The sequence below is a fragment of the Apteryx rowi genome, unplaced genomic scaffold, assembly GCF_003343035.1.
Source record: "Apteryx rowi isolate R43461 unplaced genomic scaffold, aptRow1 scaffold_52, whole genome shotgun sequence".
NCBI lineage: Eukaryota > Metazoa > Chordata > Aves > Apterygiformes > Apterygidae > Apteryx > Apteryx rowi.
This window is the reverse complement of record NW_020450783.1, coordinates 1,520,340-1,544,568: the sequence shown is the minus strand read 5'-3', so window position 1 is coordinate 1,544,568 and position 24,229 is coordinate 1,520,340. Positions and strand designations below refer to the sequence as shown.

Genomic DNA, 24,229 nt, shown 5'->3' with positions numbered 1-24,229 from the left:
CAGGATTTAGTACTGACATTTTCATAATAAATCAAAGGACGTGAAAATAGTTGAGTGCATTGTCAAAACGCCCATTGTTAATTCAATTTTCAAAAGACTTTATATGTTGATTTAGTCTGTATATAATACTTATATACAGTTATTCGTACCTTCTGTATATAATACTCTGATTTCATTCTATGACACATTAAATAGACATTTCAGCTTATGAATCCAAATTGCATTAACAAGCAGATGAACTTTAGGAATCCATCTTGATAAACTAAAAATGTTGCAAATGGGTCCTATCATTGAACTGTGGCACAAATGGTATTAAAAAACAAAGTCCATTGCTTAAATTAGAGGTGCAGAATCTAACATATTTTAAATGTTCCTAGCCCCCACCCCCCAACAGGATAGTTGAATTAGATACTCATTAGCATTTTATATTTCCCCTGAGAATACTTCCCTGATCTTTTTTCTTTTACTATATATCTAGTAATTTTACTTATTTTCACATCCTTTTAAAAATGTTTATTTTAAACACAGCTGCAAAATGACTAAAGGATGATCCTGATGCAAACTTTGACATTTACCAAAAGAAAAAACAAACAAAAAAACCCAAAAGAAGCTTCCAAGCAAATTTTGATTGGCTTCATTCAGACAAGGAACACTCTAATGGGGTTACAGAGTCTGAGAACAGTGCAGAAGAAAAATCATTTTTTTGTGTTGCTAGAATCTAGTAAATGCATGTGAAATTCTACCATAGAGTTTGTTTTCAATCCATGTGGAAGGGAGGGTTCGAGGGAGGGGAGCATTATTACAGTCCACGAGTGGTGTCTCCTCTTCTGAGAGCCCATCATCGTAAAGTAAGGAATCAGAAGGTGTGGAAGCCGCAAGGTCTAAGTAATCCTAAGGAATGAATGCATAAAAGGCTGGGTTAAAGTAAGTGGCAGTGTTACTGGTTGGATATAAATGCTAAACATGCATCTGGTTTCTTTAAACCCAGTAACCAGATATTCCACTGCATTTGTCCTTTGATAGTACCTGCAGCACCCGATTACCCTCTCCTTTTCTGCAAGCATAGCATCGTCGGAAGGATCTTATTTACCTAAACACTAGACATACTACATACATATTAATACTTCCCTTACTTAACTCTGCATAACAATAAGATAACCAAGTTAAAGGGTTGTGCTCATTTGTTTGACCTTCAGTTCCTGTTATGCCTGATATATATGTAAGCCTGAAGGAGAAGGTATTCAGCTCTTCTCATCATTGTACACAATCTATTACATAATGGTGTATAAAATTAGAGCTGTGTAAATGTTTTCAAATAAAGCTTTTGCTGTTTTTCTAAAACCAACAATTTGTGCCAGCCATAAAAATTTACAAGTTTTCATCTATGCTGCTGAAGGGCTTTGATAAAAAGGGAAACATATTTTCAACTATTCTGAATTTTACTTTTTCCTTTTAGAATGGCTTTTCATTTGGAAGTTTACTTAAATTTAACTTTAAAAAGGTAAAGTTACCCAAATTTGTTTGTGAATTGAAAAATATTTTTAGTCCAGAAACCCAAGAAAAAAAGACTAATCTATAAAGCTCTGTTTAGGACTGGCTTTCGTTTTAATTACAATGATAATTTCAGAAACATTGCCAACCTCTGTATTACAAGTCTGTCACTGGATATGCAGATCATTTCCATACTGAGTCACAGCAGCTGTAAGGTAGTACTTGATAAATCAGAGTGATATAATTTAATGTACAGACTAGACCTCTGACTTTTGCCATTATTAATTTAGAATTTATCTTCACATTCACATTTTGAAAACAATTATTCCCATTTGTTTACTAGTCTGTTTTGCACCCAAAGTAAATGCCATCACATTCTCAAATCTTATAATGGCCAATGTATTTACCTTGTATTTACCATTTGTAACAAAAATAAAAATAGGAATAGTAGATTTTTTCCAATATTACATGTGTATGTGCAAGTAATGCACATGCATGTATGCATTTTATACATATATGTAACCTGGGCTTATTTTTAGACCTCAGCACACATTCATTTGTGCATGTTCTTCTCACGGGCCCAGAAAGGAAATTCTCAAGCTGAGGCTCTATTCAGTCAGAGATTTAATGACACAGCTAGATGTCAATTTTGGAAAAAAAGACACAATTTGTATATGTATGTGTGTGGTATGCATATGGGATTAGGGCTTACGCTCTGGTATGTGGGAGGGATAACCAAAACCAAGACTGTATTGCTGAGCAAGCTGGAAGAACAAGCCATAGCTGAGACTCTGTAAAAGTATCATGAGGGACGTGGCGCTTGGAAATTCCAAGATAAATCTTTACAGAATTCTAATAGCTTTCAAGTAGCTCAGATTGGTGGAATCACACAGCTCTCATTTCTCTGTTGCCATCATCATATTTTTAAATCACATTCAAAGAAGTACTGCATTCTTTCAGTTCTAGGCTTCTCACTCACGAGTTATTTGTTCAGCATTGCAATTCAGGAGTAACTTTTCACAGTAGTTTGTTTCTTTTTGGTTAAGGAAGCTAGACAGATTAAGGATAATTCATCTCGCACGTTTAGGGTTGCAGTCAACAAAGCCACTATACGAGATACAGCTGCTTTCAAAAAGCTGGATGCATTTGGAAGAAACTAGATATTTACATGGTTTAAAACCTGATGAAAATTAAATTACTTAAAAAAAAAAAAAAAACACAAAAAAACCAAGCCCCCCCCAAACCCCAGATCCTTATTTCTGTATATTCAAACTCAGATGATCAAAAAACTTTCAAAAACTCAAGCTTGCACACACTTACCCTACTCTTTACCATCATTTTCTCTAGTTCTTTGCTGATCTCAGCAAATGTTGGTCTTTTATCTGGCTCTTGCTTCCAACAGCGCAACATCAAGTTGTACCTGTGACACCCCGCCACGTGGTGGGAAAAAAAAAATAATAAAAAAAATAATAAAAAAATCAATATTTGCAAGCGGGTCATGTTTCTACTCAGGTAATTTATAGTACAGAAGTTCAATTGTAGCATGAAGGCAACTCACAAGTACATAAATCTTTTCATTTCTGTTTTTTTGTTCAACATTCCCCTGAATCAAGAACTGACAATCACAAGAACAGGCATTTATTTTCATAGGATTCTTTATGAGTTTAAATGATGATGCACTTGGCTCTCCTTGAAAGACCAGGGTCTTTGGTTTCTTTCATCACTTTCATTTTCTCAAAGGACTGTCTCGTGTGTAGGCAGCATGCCAGATTTCTAATTGATTGTGTTTGTGTATGACTTTGAAGAAGTTTGTATACCACCAGTGTTGTGCATCTCATAATTTGATTATTATTCTGCCTTTAATTTAATAATTTTTCCACAGTCACCTTGCCTTCTCTAGTGCTCAGCGTGGAAACAAAAGGGAGAAGAATTAAAGTTTTATAGCCGAGTGAATATCTGACATTTTCTGAATTCTGGTGGTGTGACTCTCCAACCTAACGCCCTGTTCATGGCATTTTTCTGGCTCAAGTATATTGAAGACCAAGTGATTTAGTCACAAAAGTGTTCCTAACTGGGAAAAAATTGCCCACAAGAGCTACAGCAAGCTCTTGAAGAACATCACATTTTTTGTCATTATCCATGATCTTCCCCTTACTTGACTGGATAATGTGGAATGTGCAATTTAAGAAAAAATGGTCCTTAAAGTGGGCTTTCAAAGACTGTCAGATAAATGTCTAAGCAAAACAGAAAAAAGTCAGAAAATCATGATGTGACTTGAATAAAAAAACCTCAGACATCATCAGCTTGCCTAACCTAAAAAGTATCAACGTTATGTGTTGGAGGAATGAGGTCTTGTTCTCTGTTGCGTTGAAACAAACAAACAAATTTTTAAATATTAAATATTTGCTGGAGGATATTTAGCAGTGAAACTTGTAAATTTATACTCTGTTCTAAAATCAGAAACCTGTAATGTTTTTTTCTCTGTATATGGTATACAACAAAAATGATAATTATATTATTTATACTGTATTTTCTCAGCCCAGATGTGACCAAAGCATACTTCATATTGAAAATAAGTCAAGAGAGACTTCACAGTGAATCTAGCCTGGTAACTTTAATAAATTAGCCATAAACAGATGTGCAGGCTGAACACAAAATCAAGCCTCATCTTCAAATGCCATGGAAGAACCATGGAGATGAGCTATTTCCCATCAAAGGGTGTTTTAATAAATATGCCAATAAAATATGAACTGTCTCGAAACAGCGAAGAAATTGCAATGGCTTATCAAGTCAGAGGATTCGTGTCTCGCAGGGTACAGATTTCTGGGTCAAGGTGTCTTTTCTCCTGTGTAATGCCAGGACAATCAGACAATTAATGATAACTTCAGTGGATGGAACAGCTATCTCATTTGCAGAAAAGTACTCAAACTTTTTCTTGCATGTTTCAGCTACCATTATGTTTTATGAAATTCTCCTCCTCACCCCACTCCCAAAAGTTTTGAATATTCAAGCTATGTTTTCATTTTTTGCTGAGTGTGTTATTCAATATCCTATGAGTATTTTGGCTGTAGCTGCAAGCATTCAGCAGGTAATTATTCTCCTGCAGTTTAACGTTTGCTACTTTCACTATGTTCTTTTGAGTACTGCATCCTTTGATTACATTTCTGAGCTACAACTGCAAATTGTATGGAAGAATATCCATGTGGTATTTATTTAAACCTTTTTTTTCCCCATTCAAGAGATGTTTTATGAATTTGATCAAAACAAGAATGACTTACATTTCTTCACTGCAGTTTTCTGGTCTCTCCATTCTATAACCTGTTTTTAGGAGGTTAAAGAGTCTTTCAGGAGCAATACCTGGGTAGGGATTGCCTCCCAAAGTTACAATCTCCCATAGCAGAACTCCGAACGACCATCTGAAAAAGAGAAAAATGAGCTTTCGTTTAGAGTGGTAGGATTCAAGAGCGTAGCGTGGCCTTCATCCAACAAATCTCTCTCTAGCATTTTAAGAATCCAACCAAATTCAAGACACTCCAGAGGTAGCAGGGCTCTACAGGTGCATACAGGGCCAACCTTGTTCCCAAATACTGCAAAAGAAAAAAAACAGCCTGGGGGGAAAAGCTCTCACCCATTTGGTAAAAAGATTAGGAACCAAGAAAGGAGCGATGAGGGACACCCCTCTTTGATCCGTTTACAAAGGCTAACTGCATCTTGGGAAGGCCCATCTTCTCCAGACAGCGGAGGGGAGGGTCCTTTGCGTGATGACGCAGCCCAAAGGCTGGTTCCTGTCCTGTACAGTGCTCCGGGAGGTGCCGCTCTTCTTCCACTGACTACGGGGGGAGACTGACCTCCTAAATTAGCCCTTATAGTCCACTTCAAAACGAATGGTCTAAGTTTACAGAGGGTGGCTCAACCAGTTTCCTAGGGCCTGGTTTACTGTCTTAACTAAGGGGTTGTGTTTCTTTATATGTACTAGGTGTTTATTTCAGTCACAAGCAACACCTTTGATTTCAGCCAGTCTATTTGGTATGTTCAGTGATTCAAGGACTTAATTTACTATTTAGAGATGATGAAAGAAGAGGAAGTAATTTATTTTGGAAATATCAAATGCCTAAAAATGTTTTAAAGCTTAACATAGGACAGAAATCAGAAGAAACTGTTTTTTGAAATAAATAGAAGAAATTATGATTTTTTTAACCTGTGCTACTGAAGAGCTCAAAAGAAAAAAAGACATTGGTCAGTGGGTCAGAACTGTTTAGACAGATGAAATTCATCAACTTTTGGAGGCCAGGACAGGAGAAGGGAGGCAAGACTATTTTCTCTTCCTTAGTGGAAGCCTTATTCCAGACAGAGACAAGCTACAAATTACTCTAAATCTGCTTGACTGATAGAACTTGCCAAAATTTGGATGTTCAGAATGAAGGAAACCAGCCAACGCTGTGTTTTACTCAGAGATGCTCAATGGGATGCATCTGGAAAGAAAATTATATACAATTTATAAGAAATGTCAGCTTTCGTACTCTCATGGTTGGGTAATTTCTGTGAAAACTCCACTTTTAAGAAGGCTTTTGGAAGTGTTACACACCTAATGCCAAACTGAAAAGAAGTCTCTAATTCCCTCTAAAAATCCCATCTCAAAATTTTAGCAAAAAGACCACTCCTCTCTTTCTGACTACATCCCACTGGTATTTCTCACATTTTAAAGAAGAAAAATGGTAACCCCAAAAGTAGAGCAATAACATCTCCAAAACGACTGTGTGGAGAAGCCAAACTGCCAGTCTCACACAGTCTTAAATGATATGTAGCAGCTTTTCTCCCTCATACCATTCATTTTTAATTAATTTGCACATTCTTGAAAGCTAATGAATATTTATAACATTTTGTTATACTTTATTAATATACCTTCTCATGTCCTTTATGAAGCCAATTATGCTCTGCCATCAGCTTATAATTCTGCCTGTGATTAAGTCAAATAAACTTTGTTGTGCTGCAGGTTTTATTTTTAAAACCCACCTCTTCCGTTTAAGATGAATTTTTCAGAATGTGGAAGGAGGCATTAGATGAGTAATTTCTTAATTAATTCAACTTGTTTAGTAAATGGGCATATTAGAATAGAATGCTACAGAATGCTAAAATGTTTTCAAATCATTATACAGGTTAAGTACTATGGGGGAGAAAGGGGAGATGAAAAAATTCCCATTGTGTTATGTTTATTGATTAATAAATATGTGATCAGAGAAAGCCAGAAAAGAAGAAAAAAAACACGAACAGGAAGACGGTAGGCTAGCTTTCCACTGATGTCATCGACCTCTGAAGCAAAAAGGAATTTTGTAAATGCTGGCAAGTGGTACTGCTATTAAGCACTGCTAACCACTAGCTATACAAAAAGGCTTTAAAAGGAAGAAACTGGAAAATAGAAACACACAGAAAAACAGCATTCTGGAATGGTTATTGAGTATATTATTATATGTTCACCTAAAAGCTAATTGCCTCACCACAAACAACAAAGTATATTCCTAAAATATTTTCAGCGAGTGCAACTATCTAAAATAACAAATAGTGCTGCAAAAAGGTAATTAATTTTTCAGTTTGCTACACTGTTGGAAAGGCAGTTGCAAACCTAGTGCTGGAGAGGATTTCCTTTACAGCTCTCTATGTATGTCTCAATACTGTTCTGTAGGGTCTTTGCGAAACGAGGAGCTGCTTGGTAACAATCTGAGAGCACTGACATGTGTAATGACATGAATAATGACGGAGACCTCACCAGCAAGTCACGGGCACTGTACAACTACGGCAGATAATCAGACTTCTTCGGCAACTGCACAGTGCAGTGCTGTTAAGAACACCTGATGCATCTCCAAGCCAGCTGGTACATCCGCATGGCCATACACTTAGATACTGATCTGGATCTGGGCAGCAGCAAAGCTACACAGCACCAACACGCTGCCCAGCGCTCCGAGCCAGCTTGTTTGACACCAGCTGGGCAATCTCTGCACTGTGTTGTATCATATACATGAGAGATGTGCTCCTGAGCTCAGGAGGAGCCCAGCAGGAAAACAAACAAGGAGGCATGACGGTGGATCCAGAAGATCAATCAGCAACCAAAGAAGAGGCAATTACACGGCAATACAATCTGTTCTGGCCCCAAACCATAGTGACACGTGTTTTGTAGAAAATGAAGAAATTGAAATTATGCCATGACTTTTTTTTTTTAAAAGACATTTAAAAATTCTCTGGGAAAAGTCACTGTAGATAAACAGGTCAGCACAACAGATGCTTTGAGGAAAGATGCAAAAGAGATCCAGCAAAACCTGTAGAAAAGACCTAAGTAAAAGTGGTATTTTCCTGGGAGTAACATTGATTTTTTTTCTTACTCCACATGAAACAAAGTAAGTGGGAATGCCCCACAAAATGAAATTCTCAAATATTTTGAAGTCAAGCAAAATATTTTATTTCACTAAAACAGTCTGACCTGCAGAGAGAAGAGTACAAAGTGAATAAAAAAAATAACTTGAAGGGTAAAAAGCAAAAGGCTCCTATTTGCACTTACTGCAACAGGATGTTATCAAAGTGTTGTCCTCCAAAGCAAAATGTCATTGAGATTTGTACGCGTTACACCATTTGAGTTTAAGGAAAACATTACTTTAGTCAGATCCTCTTTCAAGTGATACTTGGAAGCTATCAAAATGCTACCTTGGGGAAAATCAGGCATAAGTATTGCCGCTTTTGCAATCCCTCAGAGGTTTTTCTCCTAAATAAATAATACTTTGTTTTACAGTGTCTGCCTGGTCACTAGTCACCACCATCACCCATCTCAGAGAGAAAGGAGCAGCAGTATCTGATCCTGAGTTGAGCCCAACACAGATTCAGCATTCAGTAAATGCCGCCTTGGGCAGCTCTGTGCCTTAAGCCCTTTCCCACTGTGTGGGAACCATGTGAGGGAGCTCTGTGGCCTGACTGAAATACAGCGGGGCCACACGAGAAGCCAGCAAGTGCTCCATGGAGCTCTTAAATGCATCCAAATGCTCCTCTGCCTGCTCTGTGTATCAGGTAATGAAACCAGCTTAGCTGTGGTGGCTTTGCCACATCTTCAAGAACTCAGTTTCCCTAACCATGCAAAAAACCTGGCATCTTGGCACTGGAACCAGACTGTTCCCCTGAAGTCTGAACTGGCTGTCCTTAAAATTAGCTGGAATTATGTCATCGATTTCAATGGGAGTGAGGCCCCTAAATTCTTCCCCCACCCCACTTCTGTGTCTGCCAACAAGTATTGCAGACAAATGAAGAACAAGAACGGGGCAGTTTGGGTACAACCATTATCATTAGCAAAGGCTAATGATTTGTATTTAGATCTTCAAAGGCAATTAGCTCACACTTACAGATCCAGCTCTCATTGGTTTCAAACGGAGCTATGTACCTAAAAACCTCTGACAATCTTTCTCTTAGATTTAATTCAGTAGCAAAAATTCCATGTATCCCATCACTGCCAGTGAATGATTCCATCCAGACTGTTATGTTTCCATGCAAGCGTAACAACTTTTGCTACTATGTACATTATTGTACTTCCTCCCTCATCTCCTTAAATAAATACATAAACCATAAGGAATACAAGAATTTACACTTACACATCACTTTGTGTTGTATAGATATGATCAAATAGGGATTCTATGGCCATCCATTTGACAGGTATCCGACCCTAGGAGATAAAAAGCAGCAACATAATTACTGGTCAGAAAATTAAGTTCCCCGTGGAAAACCAACACATTTATCTTCAAAACTGTGACAGATTCTCTATTCAAGCATACCTCTCATATTTTCCAATGGACTGAAAGACTTGACCTTGCATAAAATAAACAATGAACAGAACAATTGTAACAACTTTCTAATCACTGAATTTCATTCATTCATTCATTTCATTCCACACACTTAAGTTATCTAATTATGAACAATAAGGTTTTTTTCAGATGGTCACCAGTTAAAGGCAGGTAAACTCAATTCTCCTCTTCCCAAAGAGCTTCATCCAAAGAGCTATATTCTTCAAACATGAATGCCTTTCTCCTAACAGGATACACTTCTATTGCTTGGGGGAAACATGCAAGATGATGGAGAATGATGATTAAAGAGGAAAAGCCATCTCATTCATATGAATGATGATGCATAAATCAAAACACCTTTGCTTTCTGAAGGCAACTGTACCCGGACAAGTATATTCAGTCACTAGGTACTAAACTGAGTCTACAAGTTGCTGCTTTCCACTGTCAGGAATTAACTGATAAAACCTCAGAAACCTGTCCCAGATATTCATGACAATCTTGGCTGTGCAAAATATCCAAGACGTTTCATAACATTCACAATATTACCGGCATTCATATTTCATAGATTCTCCTTGTTCTCATGAAATTCATATATATGCAACAACTGTTCTAGTAGGATTGGAAATATCCTTTTTCCTTCCTCTCAGTTCTTTCTCTCTTATCCCTGTTTCCCTATGCAAGCAGACAGATGCTTGTTATGCTCTGAAAACTACTACAGTGATGAAGGTCTCAGAAGAAAAGAGAATAGCCATTCAATACATCCTTCCTCCTTCCTCCCTCCAGATAAAACTAAAAGGCTTTCCATCCTCCTCCTCCTCCACTTTTAATCTGTCTTCACAAAAGGCAAAACTTTAAAACAGCTGAGATCCAGCCAAATATCACTAAATTCCTCTGATTTGCCAAATCAGCAAAGAATTTTTCAACAAAGCTTTTTTAATCTTCTACTTATATCAATGTCCTTGTTAACTTATCAAGAACATTGTTATGTAAATACATCATTCTTAAAATACAGAGTAACTGGTATAGACAGCTAACACTCAGTGTAAAACACATATATCAGACAGCTAACTGAATATGGCAAAATTCTTTTTGCATATGATCACATCTTCCAGAGGGTTTTTTCTTAGCAACTTATTTTGACTTACGAAACATTCAAACAAACATTGTTACTGGCCTGAAAAACAGAGAAAACTAAACTTCAAATTCACAGTATTTATGGAAATCTTTGCATAAATTTATAAAATTCTCACATGCAAAAATTTCTGTCAGCAATTGTTCCATGTTAAGTCACAGAAGGAACTCAACCAGCATAACTAATCTTATAAGCAGTCAATATAAAGCAGTGTTAATGAACCTCACATTCTGGCCTTGGATTGACACATAAAAGTTCCACTGATGTCAATGACAGGTGTATGCATGCAAGCAGAAAACAAGATTTGGATTGCTTAACAGTATTTTTTACAAGAATAAATAAATGACAAGTTTTAACTCATCTTCTTAGTCTCGAAGTCATTGCCCCCAAGTGTTTTTTTTCAGGGAAGCAGTGATATGGCTCAACAACAAGAGGAACTTTCCTAATGCCACAGAAGAGCCTTTTCCATCAAATATCCTTTACACCGTCCTACAGATGAAACATTACCATATGCTGAATTCTGCCATAAGCACTGTGAGCAGAAAGAACTGTATCTAGACAGCTGATCATCATTTACTGTGACAGGCAAAATATAATTGCTTTAGATAATCTCTGGCAGGTAGCACTAGCAGACTCTCTTCTTTCCCTTTGGATGGCATTAGAGATGGGCCTGTAATCTACTATTTTGAGTAAGACTTGGTATTCTTCATACATTTGCAAGTGTTTGTCAGAGGGCTTTGCTTCAAAGCAGGGTCAACTAGGGCAGGTTGCTCAGGGCTGCGTCCAGTCAGGTTTTGAGTATCTCCAAGGATGGAGACTCCACAACCTCTCTGGGCAACCTGTGCCAGTGTTTGACCACCCTCACAGTTTGTTTTTTTTTTTAATAAAAAATAATAAAAAAAAGCTTTTTCTCATGTTTAGATGAAATTTCTCATATTTCAGTTTGTGCCCTTTTCCTCTTGTCCTGTCACCGCGCACCACTAAGAGTCTGGCTCTGTCTTCTTTATCCCTGCCCGCCCCAATCAAGTATTTATACAGATTGATAAGATCCTGCCCGACCCTCTCCAGGCTGACCAGTCCCAGCCCTTCAAGCCTCTTCTCGTATGTCAGATGCTGCAAGACCTTAATCATCTTAGTGGCCCTTCTATAACTTTTATTAACTAGCTTTTAACATATTAATTAACCAACTACTAACATATCAGAAATCAATCAAGTTTGCTGATGAGTGAGAAAGTTAAAATATATAGGTATATTTATAAATGAGGAGAATAAAGAGGGGGAGGAGGTAATGGTGACCTAAATATGACATTTTCATATGTATATACTATTGTCCCACTAATTAAGCTAATCATTTTGCTTCATCTTCATGTTTATTTCTTTTTAATAGGCAGTTATTCATAGTTAGTAACAATTAGCTATTATCTTTTCTGTGCTTAAGTCCTACAGTATAAATTAATTCTCTCAATTAGGAAACAATTCCCAGTACTGTTTTCAATGGGCACTGTACCTTGCTCCTCTTGACATACGAATCTTCTTCATATACATCACGAGATAAGCCAAAATCAGAAATCTTCATTTTGCGTCCCTCTGCCACCAATACATTTCTGGCTGCTAAATCACGATGGACAAGCTTTTGAAAGAAACCAACACTAGTGTTTATTTGCCTGTGGAGGAACCGATTGCTGATACGTCCATCTATCACAAGGGCATGCTCAGATTACTGTTACACGGCTCTACCTTCATTTCTGCAAGGTACTGCATTCCGCGTGATATCTGCCATGCAAATGATATCAGGTCTCCCATTGTTAAGGCTCTCTCATCAGGGTTATCCAAATAACTTGAATTTCTGTTGCCATCACTACCCACATAGCTTGGTCCTACTTTTCGACTTTCCCTGAGAAAACTGCGCAAGGAACCATATTTAGCGTATTCCACAATTAAATACAGAGGACCTGAAATAAACAAACAGATAGATTAATAAACCAATATAGCCATTTCCTATTTTTTCCCCAAAAGTCTCTTCTAATCAGCACAGATTGTTTTTAACAGTCAGAGGCTCCAGACACCTCTGTCCTTCAAGCACAAGGCACTGAATCAGTCACAGAATAATTGTAGACCACGTCCTCCATGCAAAGTGAGCAAGTTTCAGCCTAAATCAAAGCAGAACTCAGGTTGTAACCTATTCCCTCACCTGGATAATTTGAGATTATAAAAAGAAATACAGCCTAATTAAAAAAATCAGATCTGTAAAACAACATAACTTAGAGAAACTTAAACAAACAAACAAACCCCCTCAAACCCCCAAATCAAAATTCTTTTTCTGGAGTGTGTGACACTGAGATTACAAATCATCTGCTAATTCCAGTGTTTTATTTAAAGTGCCTTTTCAAAGCACTTAAAAACATTCTGGCATTTCAATCCATTAGTAAGCTTCTCTTCCCCATTATCTGCGTGAATAATATCCACTCAGTGCTTAATGCTGAATATCTTTGTCTGCTATATCAAAGCCCTCCCACCCCATACATTAATGAATTAACTTGATATTTATTAAAAGCCTGTGACTCAGAAACAGTTCACTTCCCTAATGATGGAAAAAATACATGGTACTGAAAAGAAAAAACAAAACCGCCTGCTGGTTCATTACCTTACTAAGACTCAGAGATGACTCAATGCTGAATTATATTCTCTGTCTACAGCTAATAGTGCCATCTGCAACAGAACTGGGTGGGCAAAATAGTCAGGGCCCAAGGTTGTAACATATATACTGTGATTTGAGGCTGCAAATGTCACAAACTATTTAAGTGAGAAGGACCAAATAATTATAGACATAGTAGGAAAAAAAAAAAGAAGTTGCATGGCAACATCCTAACATGAACAGAAATTCTTCAGATAAATCCCTATGCACAACAATGAAAATTTGCCCTATTGGCTGTTTATAATACCTCTTTCTGAAAATTACATTTTCAGTAAAATATACCTTTCAATGACTGTGGTTTTCAGCAAATATATCACAGCAAGAGGGACACTGATATTGTGACAGAGCAGGAAAACCGAGTATAAATCTGAGTAGCAAGTTGTATTTTAACAAAGGGATCTGCAGGGTAGAGTTGTCTTTTTAAAAAAGGAGATCCCATGCCTTGACTTAGGACTCAGTGCATTGTTATAGTACAAATAATAGCAATAATGAAAACCCCAATAAACTCTAAATATAATCCATAACTTAAAACATTTACTGAGCATCAGCATAATAGAAACATATATATTAATTGGAAGAGAATTGGCAATACAATGGTTAATTTTAAAATAGTTTCAGAATCAAAATGCATATTGAAGATACCCATGGTAATAATGCTTAGTTACACTGAATTAACACTTCCCCTTCCCTTCAAACATTGCTTGTCCTAATATGACTTCATTTTTCAGCTAGCAGAAAATTTATAAGGTATTCCACACTTCTAAGCACTGCTTAAAAAGAACTATTTACTTCCACCTAATAAGAATTTCATCTTAACAATGAGATTCTAGTATTTACCATCTTGACTGCAGGCTCCATAAAGTTTGATGACGTGAGGATGGTTCACCTGCTTCAAAAGGTTGAACTCTGAAAGTAGATCTCGCAGCTCACTCTGGGAAGCATTTTCTGCAGAAAATGTCAAGATAAACAATTGTGGTTAGGAAGCATTATCCCAGAATTTTCTACATAGTCTCTAAAGTATGAGATCAAACTTTTCTCTTGGAATTAGCAAGAGGTTGGAGAATGCAGTTCTGCATATCTTGACCTTAGAATGTTTTTCCCACATAAGAGAAATCTCCCCATCGCCAATGTCCTGCAGTCACTCATATCAGAACCAAGAGAATGGGACTGGCTTGGTAACCTGCTATGATCATCACTCTGCCCTGATACAAATGATACAAAAACAGCAGGTCAGGGAAGAATTAGGACCAGAGTCTTCTATGCCTTGCAGATGCCATGAAGTTCCAATGGACTTTTTCTAGTGTTCTGCAGTAACTTTTTTGGGGTAAATCAGAGCAATCTAAACTTCAGAAGTCTAAGAAAACCAAGATTTTTCTGTTGATCAAACAAAAAAGGACTTGATCAGTTGCCTCCCCATCATATAGCACTCTTCCTCCCAAATACATTTTCTGATGAATTAAAAATCCACTTATCAACTAGTTTACACTTGCAGCACACACCCACATTTAGAGTTCAGAGGCTAAACATACAGTTCATATCGATTTCACTGGGAGATATGTATGCAGACTTTCCTATGCCCGTGGGAATACTATGATAATATATAGTCCCCAGAGGCTTTCTTAGTCTGTCAAGAATTTTGTTTGTGCAGGGTTTTTTTGACTAACAAACTTCCTCTTTGAACACACTTGGCTCCAGAGAAGTATTTAGCCATAAAGACACCAGATGTCAGAGATAAACCTCTGGGGAACTTATCCTTAATCTCTCTGACACAGAACCTGCCTGGGTAGTTCCTAGAGCGTTATTACCAGGCAGTTGACAAATGTGTGGTAACCCTTACTTAAGGCTAATAAAAAACAAACTCAACTTCTGATCTTTGGTACCATACTGTTAGTTAATTAATTTATTTGAGGATAATTGGTATATTTTTCCATGAAGGTAACAGACTGAAAAGAATTTATTTACATTTTAAATGAATATTTAAAATACATGTGCTAATAGTTTGCCCTGGTAATGACAGTCTTTGATACTGTTCTATTATATACTGGTATATGCCTGCCATATCCTCTCTTATAGCCTGAACCGGCACTCAGACTTCAGTCTCCCATGCCAAGGAGTGCAATATCAGATGGTCTCTCACTACTGAGAGTGACTATGAGAATAATATGTTTTTATCTAAACAAAGTCAACAATATGAACATAATGACTACGGGAAAGTTCTGGTTTTCTAGCTCTGGAAACGTGAAGCACTTGCAAGAAGAGAACAGAGCACCTCATGCTCCCCTGACCATCTCCTTCTGGAACAACTACCTTCTATATCCCCCAAATGGATTCAATTAGCTCTGAAGCTTTATGACCCTTCGTTTTTAGCAAATTGACAGTAATGACTAATTACTTGTTGGTTGGTGTTTTCCCTTTAATTTGATTCTGATGAGGCCATTCGTATTATGCAGGAAATCAGATAATTGGGTTCATGTGAGAAAAGTGGTAATAATGGGCTGAAAAAATTCTCACTCTGTTCCTTTAAACTTCAGTCCATAGGTCCAAGTCTGCTTTGGCTTTGTGGCAACTAATTACTTACACTCCTTGTTCCCTGCCCAGACTGTTACACCAAGCTGAGGAGGCAGAGACAGTCCTACCCTGTTCCGTTCTTGACTACAAATGGTGCCAATCTACACAGTTCAGGCAGCCAGACACCTTTATGCAGTAAGCAGGAGGCTTTCTCTATACTACCAATGTGCTGGTATACATGCCACTTCCGTTTAAAGGTAAAGCAGTATAGAGTCCTTAATCCGAGGCTGAACTACCCCAGCATCTGTTCGTGAGTATGAGTCTGATTCTTTCAATTAATTTTAACACAGAAAGAATGGGTAATGTTGGCCTGATCCAAAATAATTGTCCTTATAATTCCCAACAGTATTTTAAAGACCACTGTGAACGAATGCAGTATTTCTTGTACTTGAGTTGCTATTTGTTAACAATAAAGTCAAAACAATAACAGCATAGAAATATTTGTAATAATGAGAAATGCTCCCCGCAATCAACTTGGAAAATGGAATTTTTCAGGTGATTTGCAAAGAAATTTACGTTACAAAGGAATTCTTTAGAGCCTGAAGTATTACTATAAATGTCAGATCAGTTTATTAAAACAGGGTTCTTAAAGGGTTATTCCTTCCTGCTATCAATTCTGACCTGTTATTAGCTAGGGAAAGCTGAATGTTAAACCATCTGTGAGTAAAAGCAACATTTTTACCAGTATATCTTGGAATCTTAGCTCAGTCACCTGTTGTTGATGAAAATGTGCTAGCAAATCACTGCCACTAAGTGCACAAATACAAAATAAAGCAATGACTATGACTATTCTATTCATAATAACATACAGGAAGTTACTTGAGCATCACAGGTAGTGCTTGACTAGTCTTCATCTCTGAAAAGACTTAGGACCAAGATTGCCTCTGTATATCCTATCTCCACTGAACCTCTTAGAATTGAACCATGCACCTCATAATGCACTTACTCCTTTGGTAAACTGATGGAGTATGCAGCATCTTTGCTCTCAAGCAGGACATGATGGATCTTTTTTTAAACTTGCATGTAATAGAAATGGTAATAAGATATATAACATTTCCTTATAATTACATGTTTTTATTTATAAGCAGCATATGGATGGGATCATCCAGCTAGACCTAGTTGCCTAGCAGAAAGGATTTCTAGTATCCATAAGGTTCTAGTATCTGAAGGTTCTTGTGTCTCATCTTTGTCTCGCATATTCCCAGGTGCTTGATATCTAGGACTACATGCAGTTATGAATTAATATACAAGACTACAGAGAACACAACTGCATTTTCATATCTGTTTCAACTTTCGGGATGTGGAGAATAAATGACTTTTTGAGGGAATAGGTTTAAACATTTCCACTGACCTTCCTCACTACCATTGGATGTCCAGTGATGTCATTATTAGAAATCAGGTCCACACATTAGATGTGTAAAATAGCTAGTCACATATAACTATAAAAAATGGCACAAATCATGGGTTTCAACAGCTTCCACCTGAAAAGTACAGTAATACTGGAGACTTTTTATATTGCAGAACAAGCAAAACATTCATTTTTTTTCATCTTTTTCCTTCAATATATTTTTCTTTTCAGTATGGGAAAGAAGCAGGCACATGTGAGGCTAAAAAAAGTACTAAACAGACAGGACAAGACCACAAGGTCTCACACTGTCATCTCAACTTGTCTAGTTACACATTTTTTTCCCAGCTTTACAGCCTCAGGAAAAACTGAGACACCATGAGACAGCACTGGGCTATTCAAGCCAGTTTGGCAGAGCTCCTAGTAATTGAATAACAGACCAGGAAGTACAAGGGTAGCTGGAATTCACAATTGGGAAAGTAAGTGGACAACTTAATAGTTCTGTCTCTGTAGTTATATTCTGTCTCTGGACATGAATATAACAGGATTTACTTAAAAAGCTATGTCAGACAAAACTGAGGCAGAGGAAAAAAAAAATCAGAAAGCTTTAATGAGCCCTTGCAATGTTTCCATCAATGCCAAAAAAAAATTAAATGCATTTGCTACATTAAGAGACACTGTCCTTGCATAACATGAGTTAGAATTACTTGTGGAAATTACTTGTTTGTATAAATGTGATGCTAGCTCCTACAGTCAGAAATCTGACAGAATATAACCAGAATGCTGGAAGAAATGGAGGCACTGGCTGTTTTCAGCTGAGCTTTTACTTTCATGATAGCCCCTTTTAAAATCCATTCAGAGGATATTCCAAATAGTTTCCAAATCATTTCAGACTCGGATAAAAATGTACCTTTTAGCATTTTCACTGCCACAGTGGTATAGCCAGCTCTTCCCTTAAGTCTGAATGCTGTTGCCTTAACAACCTTTCCAAATTCTCCTTCCCCTAGAGTCTTGCCCAAAACCAGGTTCTTCCGAGGGAATTCCCACTTTGGGTCTTCCTGCAGGAGAGAAAGGGAGTCCTATAAGTTGAAGCAAGACAGGAGCGGCTAGCTACACCTGAACCATTACTGTTTAATAGGATGCCATCCTTCAAAAACAGGCATGCTTTGGCATAAAATTTTTGGTTGCTCTTTTAATCAATATCAATGTATTCCTACAAAATCTTCTGAATCTCTGAGCATTTTGCAAATGTTTTTCCATTACCTTGAAATCACCTCCTCAAAAACAGGCCTGTAAATGTAGTCTTTGGGTAACGGATGATATTTACAGGTCTGGGAAACAGGGTACAAATGAAACATTAAGTAATACAGGATAAATGCTTTCTTTCAGAATAACTATGAATATGAGACCTTGGACTTCACAGACAAGTAAATCAGTTTTACCTGTGAAAGAACACCTTCCCTTAAGAGTTCATCAGAGACGACAACTCTCTTATGAAATGAGTGTTATTGAGCCTTACAGTTGCAGAATGGTGACAGATGTACAAACCAACCAAGAAATTAAAGCAAATGGAACACAAGGTCCTTGCTGTATGTGTGATTTCTGTTTCAGTATTTGAGTTGGATATTTTTATGAATAGATTTCCATAACATTTTCTGTGTGCAATAAACAACCTTCTTTAGAAACAAGAAAGGCATCCAGAAAGAGCATGCAAAAGAACATCAAACTTACTGGTATTTTAAAGGTATCTACAGACACCTGGTTCTCCATGGAATCTAAAGAAGGTCGACGGACATTAGTAGAAGAGTAACTGATGGGATAAGACTGGGCTGGGCGCCGGAAAGTCATTTCTGCTGAGGCAATAGGCGGCTTTGGAGAATTCTTGTGGTAACGATGGATGAAATAAGAAGAAAGCAGCACAGAGATGATGAAGGACAACAGCACCGCCCCTGCTATCACAGTCTTGCACACATCATCACATAATTGCTCTGTGGACCAAGAACAGCTTATTAGAACTTTACTGGTTGTTGCCTAGTTCCTATTTGGCAGTTCACGTGACACATACAGCTGTAACAGGAACATAATTCAAAATTATTTAAAAAGCTAGAGCAAAACCTAGTATCTAATTCTCAAAGAACGTAGAACGGGTCTGTGTCGACTGCACCTGCCAGTTCCTTTTTATTTCAGGCACCTGTTAATTGTTTGCCTATCTGCAGTTGAAGTGTAAGGATAGCAAGCCAGCTTGACCCCATATTCCTTAGTTTTACAAGTGCAGGCTACTTCTGAGACTCTTCTTTAAAACTCAGTCTACCATATACTGACGTTTTGATACCATTTACATCTCCAAAGACCTATGACTGGATTTTGCATGTGGACAACAGTTTATGGTAGAGCCATTCAGCCCATCAACTAAAATCTCCTCCAGGTGTGAATTTTAATTTATTATGATAATTGTTAAGACATTAAAAAATGCTTCTCTTCATCTTTTTAGATTCAAAAGAAAGAGACTTAGAATATTTCTGCTTTGTGTTTAACAAAATACTTGTTTCTGAAAATATTGCCTAATGTTACAATCGCTTCTAAGGTGATACACATTTTTTTCTCTCCATTTACTACTTCCCCTTTTGCAGAAACACTTCTAGTGTCTTACTTTGGGAACCAAGTGCTTTTAAGTCTAAGTGCCTGAAGACTTCATTCCTAGGGCATCACTTCCTGAAAGAACTGAGACCAAAATACTTTCCCTGCACTGCTGTTCATCAGATAATCCCGACTTCAGGTACACAGTTACCTTAGCTACATCAGCATGCACTAACTCAGAATTAAGTGGAAACAGCATAGTATCATATGCAAGTCTTTTTGGAAGGAAAAAAAAAGTCAGAAGTCTTATGCTTCCTCTTTCTTGTTATGCCACAGAATAGAGTAAATCAAAATATATTAGCAATATATTATTAATAATTCAGTTTTAGAGATGCAAAATACTTCACATTAAGTTTATTGTAACAATAGTAAAAACAATTTTAAAACACCTTAACCTCCATCAACATGTTTCAAAGAACTGTATAGAAGCTTTTACACTTTGAACAAAGGCCAAGGAATAAAGTAATCCACTCCTCCTCCTAACACAATAAATGTTGGCTATCTCTGACAATTTGAAGCTGAGATTTTCAGAAATGATTAGGAGGCTGAATTACTATAAGATAATAGAAGTTGTTCTTATTCTCCTAGCTATCTTTGAAAAATGTCAGGTGAGTCCCATGGAAATGCAAATGCAGGAGGAAAGCAAAGGACAGTCAATCTGTTATATAGTAATGGACAAAAGAGAATCTTTAGCCAAGGACAGAAGTAAACCCCCTGGAGATTTTTAATTTCCATGGTAGAAGTCAAGGTGACAGTTCTTAATGAATTTTATATTAGCAGGCTGTCACCAAAGATATTGCTTATTAACCTGTCCATGAGTTTAGACTGTTGCATGTATATACAGGGCAGATATAAAAAGAGGGAAAGATTAATGTGACAACAGAAGATAATGTTGAGACTTACCCTTGATATCATCTTTCTCACAATAACAGTTCTGTCTTGGGAAGCAGTAACAAATCCCATGTCCTGACTTAATTCCAAGATTTCCAGTGCCTTTCCCATGACCACCAATAATGTTTCCACCTAATCAAATACAGACACAAGCTCAGATTCTCACATGCAGTTAAAGAAAAAGAAAGGAGTGTTCTGTGTGCTTATCCCAGTATGCATCTGAAATTTGACAGGGTGGCACAGTGCAGCAATAATGACAATGACTGCTGAGAATTAAGGGGATCCTTAATTCTGAAATTTCTGAGATCCTGAAATGAGGCGACCTTGGGCTTCTTGAACATTAGCCCTGATTAGCAATTATTCCCATTATGGAAGAGGTAGCTAAGATTTAAAAAAAAAAAAAGTAATAGTTTTCTTTGTATAGCTGGGATACTTTCTTGATTTCAGGTACTCCTTAAAAAGTTATATATAATCCCATTATTTAATGGTAAAATTCTACCTCAAATTATCATCTCATACCTTACCTGGCTGCTTCTTCATAAGTCATTACTGTTCTCTGTTAGTGAGGTGGTCTTACATTTTAAAATATTCCCCAAAATATCTTCTATTATTTTTTTTCATTTATTTTAATTTCTCACTGTCTTAAGTATTTGTTATGCATATGAGATGATGCATGTTTCAGTGGTATAGAGCAGAAAACCAGTAGTCTACAGACCTGAGTTCTGTTCCTGGTTCTGACACCAATTTCCTCTTATACTGAAAAGGTTAGCATACTGTTCTATACGTCATTTGTTCCATTGTCAAATGGAGATAATAATACTTAATCACTTCTGTAAAATGCTGTGGGATAGTCTAATGAAAGCGCTAAGAGTAAGTACCAAGTGTAAGTGAAAAAAATGAATCTTTTATTATCTAAAAGGATGCATTATTTAGTATCAGGAAAAAAGTGTAGTAACTCATATAGGACTATTCTTGATTTCAAAACAGTTCCTCATGCAGAGTGATTGCAAGGTTGAGTCCAAACTATAATTAAGAAAACAATTTTTTTTCTGCATATAGTATAAAAATGACTATTAGTTTTAATATTTTTCATCTGTAAAGTACCTTTAATCACAAACAGCATTTGCAGACAGAAATAGTGAACAAGCCAATCACATTCTACAAATTTAGTTGTGCTTCAAAAGATCCTCTAAACCATAAAAGGATTCAAACAGTGAACAAGATATTTTCAACAGTCTTTTTAATTCAGCTCCTTTTTCTCCATCCTACCTAATTCTGTAGCAGAGTGAATGACTGTTTCTTTTGCTTTTTTTTTTTTTGGATGTGCAACAAAAATTGAGGAAGAGGATATTTTTTAACAACATGAAGGCAAATATCTTTTTTTTTTTTTTCCCAAGAGAAAGTGAAACAGGGACTTGAGTATCCAAGCAAAATAGATTGTGACCATTTTTCCAGAGAGGGGTCACCTACTAAATCATCTGCAGCTCAGCTGGTTACAGCCCAACTTTCTCTATTCTGTAAAGGTAATGAAAAAAGCATCTATTAGCCCCAGAAAAAAACATAAATATTTATCTCTATCTGTCTATCTATCTATATTTGAGGACCTGGAGGTAGGGGGAAGTGCAGGATGAGCAGGTTCTATCTAAATAGTTCTTGAACGAGGGATTTGAAGACAAAGGTCTCTTGAATAGCAGAGAAAGTAGGAACACAATTTCACCTTGAGCATACATTGGAAACATGGAGCTTCCTATACGTGTTCCAGAGACCCAGAAATGCACATTTCCCCAATGAATTGCTACTGGGAAATTCCAAGAGTTATCAGCATTGTTCTGAACTGTGTAGTATTTTACATGCTCAGCTTTTAAATCATCAGCTGGTTCCATTGTCCTGTGATGGAAAAGAGCTTTCCCTGCTTCAAGATCATTTGGAAAAAGGAACAACAGTGGTCCTATATTCCACACCATATAGAAACTCCAGAAATTCAAAAAGTAGAAACACTGGTTCTTGGACAAAACCAAAGAGAATAAGACTGATTACTGCTGAAGACAAAGCAAGACAGAGTCCTAAAGACTGTATTTTCTTTCCATTATCAGAAAGCCAAAGTTCAGGTGAACCTACAAAGATTGGTCCTTTACAAACGTTTAGCTAGATTGACACAGTGTGACCGGCCCTGAAGCAGTCACTACGAGAAAGTATCTTGCTTAGAATGCAGTCAGGTTGCCTCTATTTGAAAGGCACAGCCACAGCACCATTTGTTTCAGCTGAGTGCCCTTGAATGTAATATTCATAGCTTTAGTGGGAGAAAGCAATTTTGGGACTCAAATACATAGCCATCATAATGATAGATGAATTATAAAAATAAATATTTTAGCAACTGTCTATACTTAAAGAGCATCCTTGATTTTAAGGCATCTGGGGCTTTGCTATTTATTGCTTGCCATTTCCAAAGAAATGTCCTCTGCCAGTAAAAGTTGATATAATGGTAGTCCTGCACCTCTGAGATCCCAAAATGCGCTCGTTTCTCCGTCTGTAAATATACTGGCTATGGGCACCAGCCCAAGTTCTGAACTGCTTCATATCATGTATAAAATTCTCCAGTTCAGACATTAACAAGGCATACATAACATCTTGAAAGCTTGTCTTACTTGCCTGCTTCTGCTATCTAATAAGACAGTGTTTCTTTCAGGCTTCTGTCAAGTAAAACATCTGATGCTACATGTTGCACATTACACGTTTTATCACTGCAGTCTCTGGCACAGAGATTTCCACTCATGGAATGACAACTGATTCCAGTTATCACCATTGCAAAATTCTTTTCAGATGAAATTTCCTGCATTCATTTCAAGCATTTCTGCCACTTTAAAGATTGTTTTTTATGCACTCTAATGAAATAATATTTCTTTGTGATAAAAGTCATTTAGATAACACAACTGCATTCTTGCACGTAAGAAATACAACAGTTCCTCTTTGTTATTTCACATTATAGAAAGACATAAGTCCTAGACCATAAGAAAGTACTAGTTCCTCAAAGACTCCATTTTAAAATGTAAAGTTGGAGTACACAATGCCAGAGCCAGAACAATTTTTCAGGAAACCTTAAGACATTGTATCTTCATTTCTGAATTAGATCTTGGATGCTGTGTAAACAAATCCACTTAAGAAAAAATCATCTTATGGAAGACTGAAATTGCCTAAGCATAATACATTGTTTCGCTAACCTTTATATCTTCAGGGTGATTGTGAACTTGCAGGTATGAGCAGGTACAAGCAAGTGGAATGAAGACAGACGTGTTCAAGAAAAATCACACACATACATTTCAATCCTTACTTGGTAAATGCTGTTCATATGAACCTCTGCTTGCATCTTCAAACAGATATGGCATTGAATCATTTTGATGGTCACCTGTCAAATAAGGCCAGGTGCATTTCCCACCCAAAGAGATCCTTTTTAAAGTGCATTTATTTTAAAATGAAATTTGTTTCTTTTTACCTAATTTAAATAGGAGTTCAAATTGGCACAGTTTCTATTATATTATGCTGAATTTGGGAAATATGGCAATAACTTTCCTAAAACCTATAGCTGGTTTCAGCAACTACCTCTGCTGAAAAATGGTTCCTGAAAATTAACAGAGGGAGCAGGAAGAGAATTACTGAGA

The 24,229-nt window shown here is 37.0% G+C and overlaps 1 protein-coding gene across 1 annotated transcript in view; it reads right to left on the bottom strand.

Annotated features, from left to right (window-relative positions):
• Positions 1 to 563: 563 nt before the first annotated feature.
• The window catches only part of RET (ret proto-oncogene), a 38,432-nt gene continuing 14,766 nt past the window's right edge, over positions 564 to 24,229 (bottom strand). The window contains exons 9-18 of the mRNA XM_026080415.1: positions 20,586 to 20,705; positions 18,777 to 19,033; positions 17,956 to 18,103; positions 13,970 to 14,077; positions 12,175 to 12,389; positions 11,945 to 12,067; positions 9,117 to 9,187; positions 4,770 to 4,907; positions 2,812 to 2,911; positions 564 to 891 (exon numbers count right to left, since the gene is read on the bottom strand). Coding sequence (XP_025936200.1) covers positions 712 to 891; positions 2,812 to 2,911; positions 4,770 to 4,907; positions 9,117 to 9,187; positions 11,945 to 12,067; positions 12,175 to 12,389; positions 13,970 to 14,077; positions 17,956 to 18,103; positions 18,777 to 19,033; positions 20,586 to 20,705 — 1,460 coding nt within the window. The 3' untranslated portion in view covers positions 564 to 711. The remainder of the gene's footprint in view (positions 892 to 2,811; positions 2,912 to 4,769; positions 4,908 to 9,116; positions 9,188 to 11,944; positions 12,068 to 12,174; positions 12,390 to 13,969; positions 14,078 to 17,955; positions 18,104 to 18,776; positions 19,034 to 20,585; positions 20,706 to 24,229) is intronic.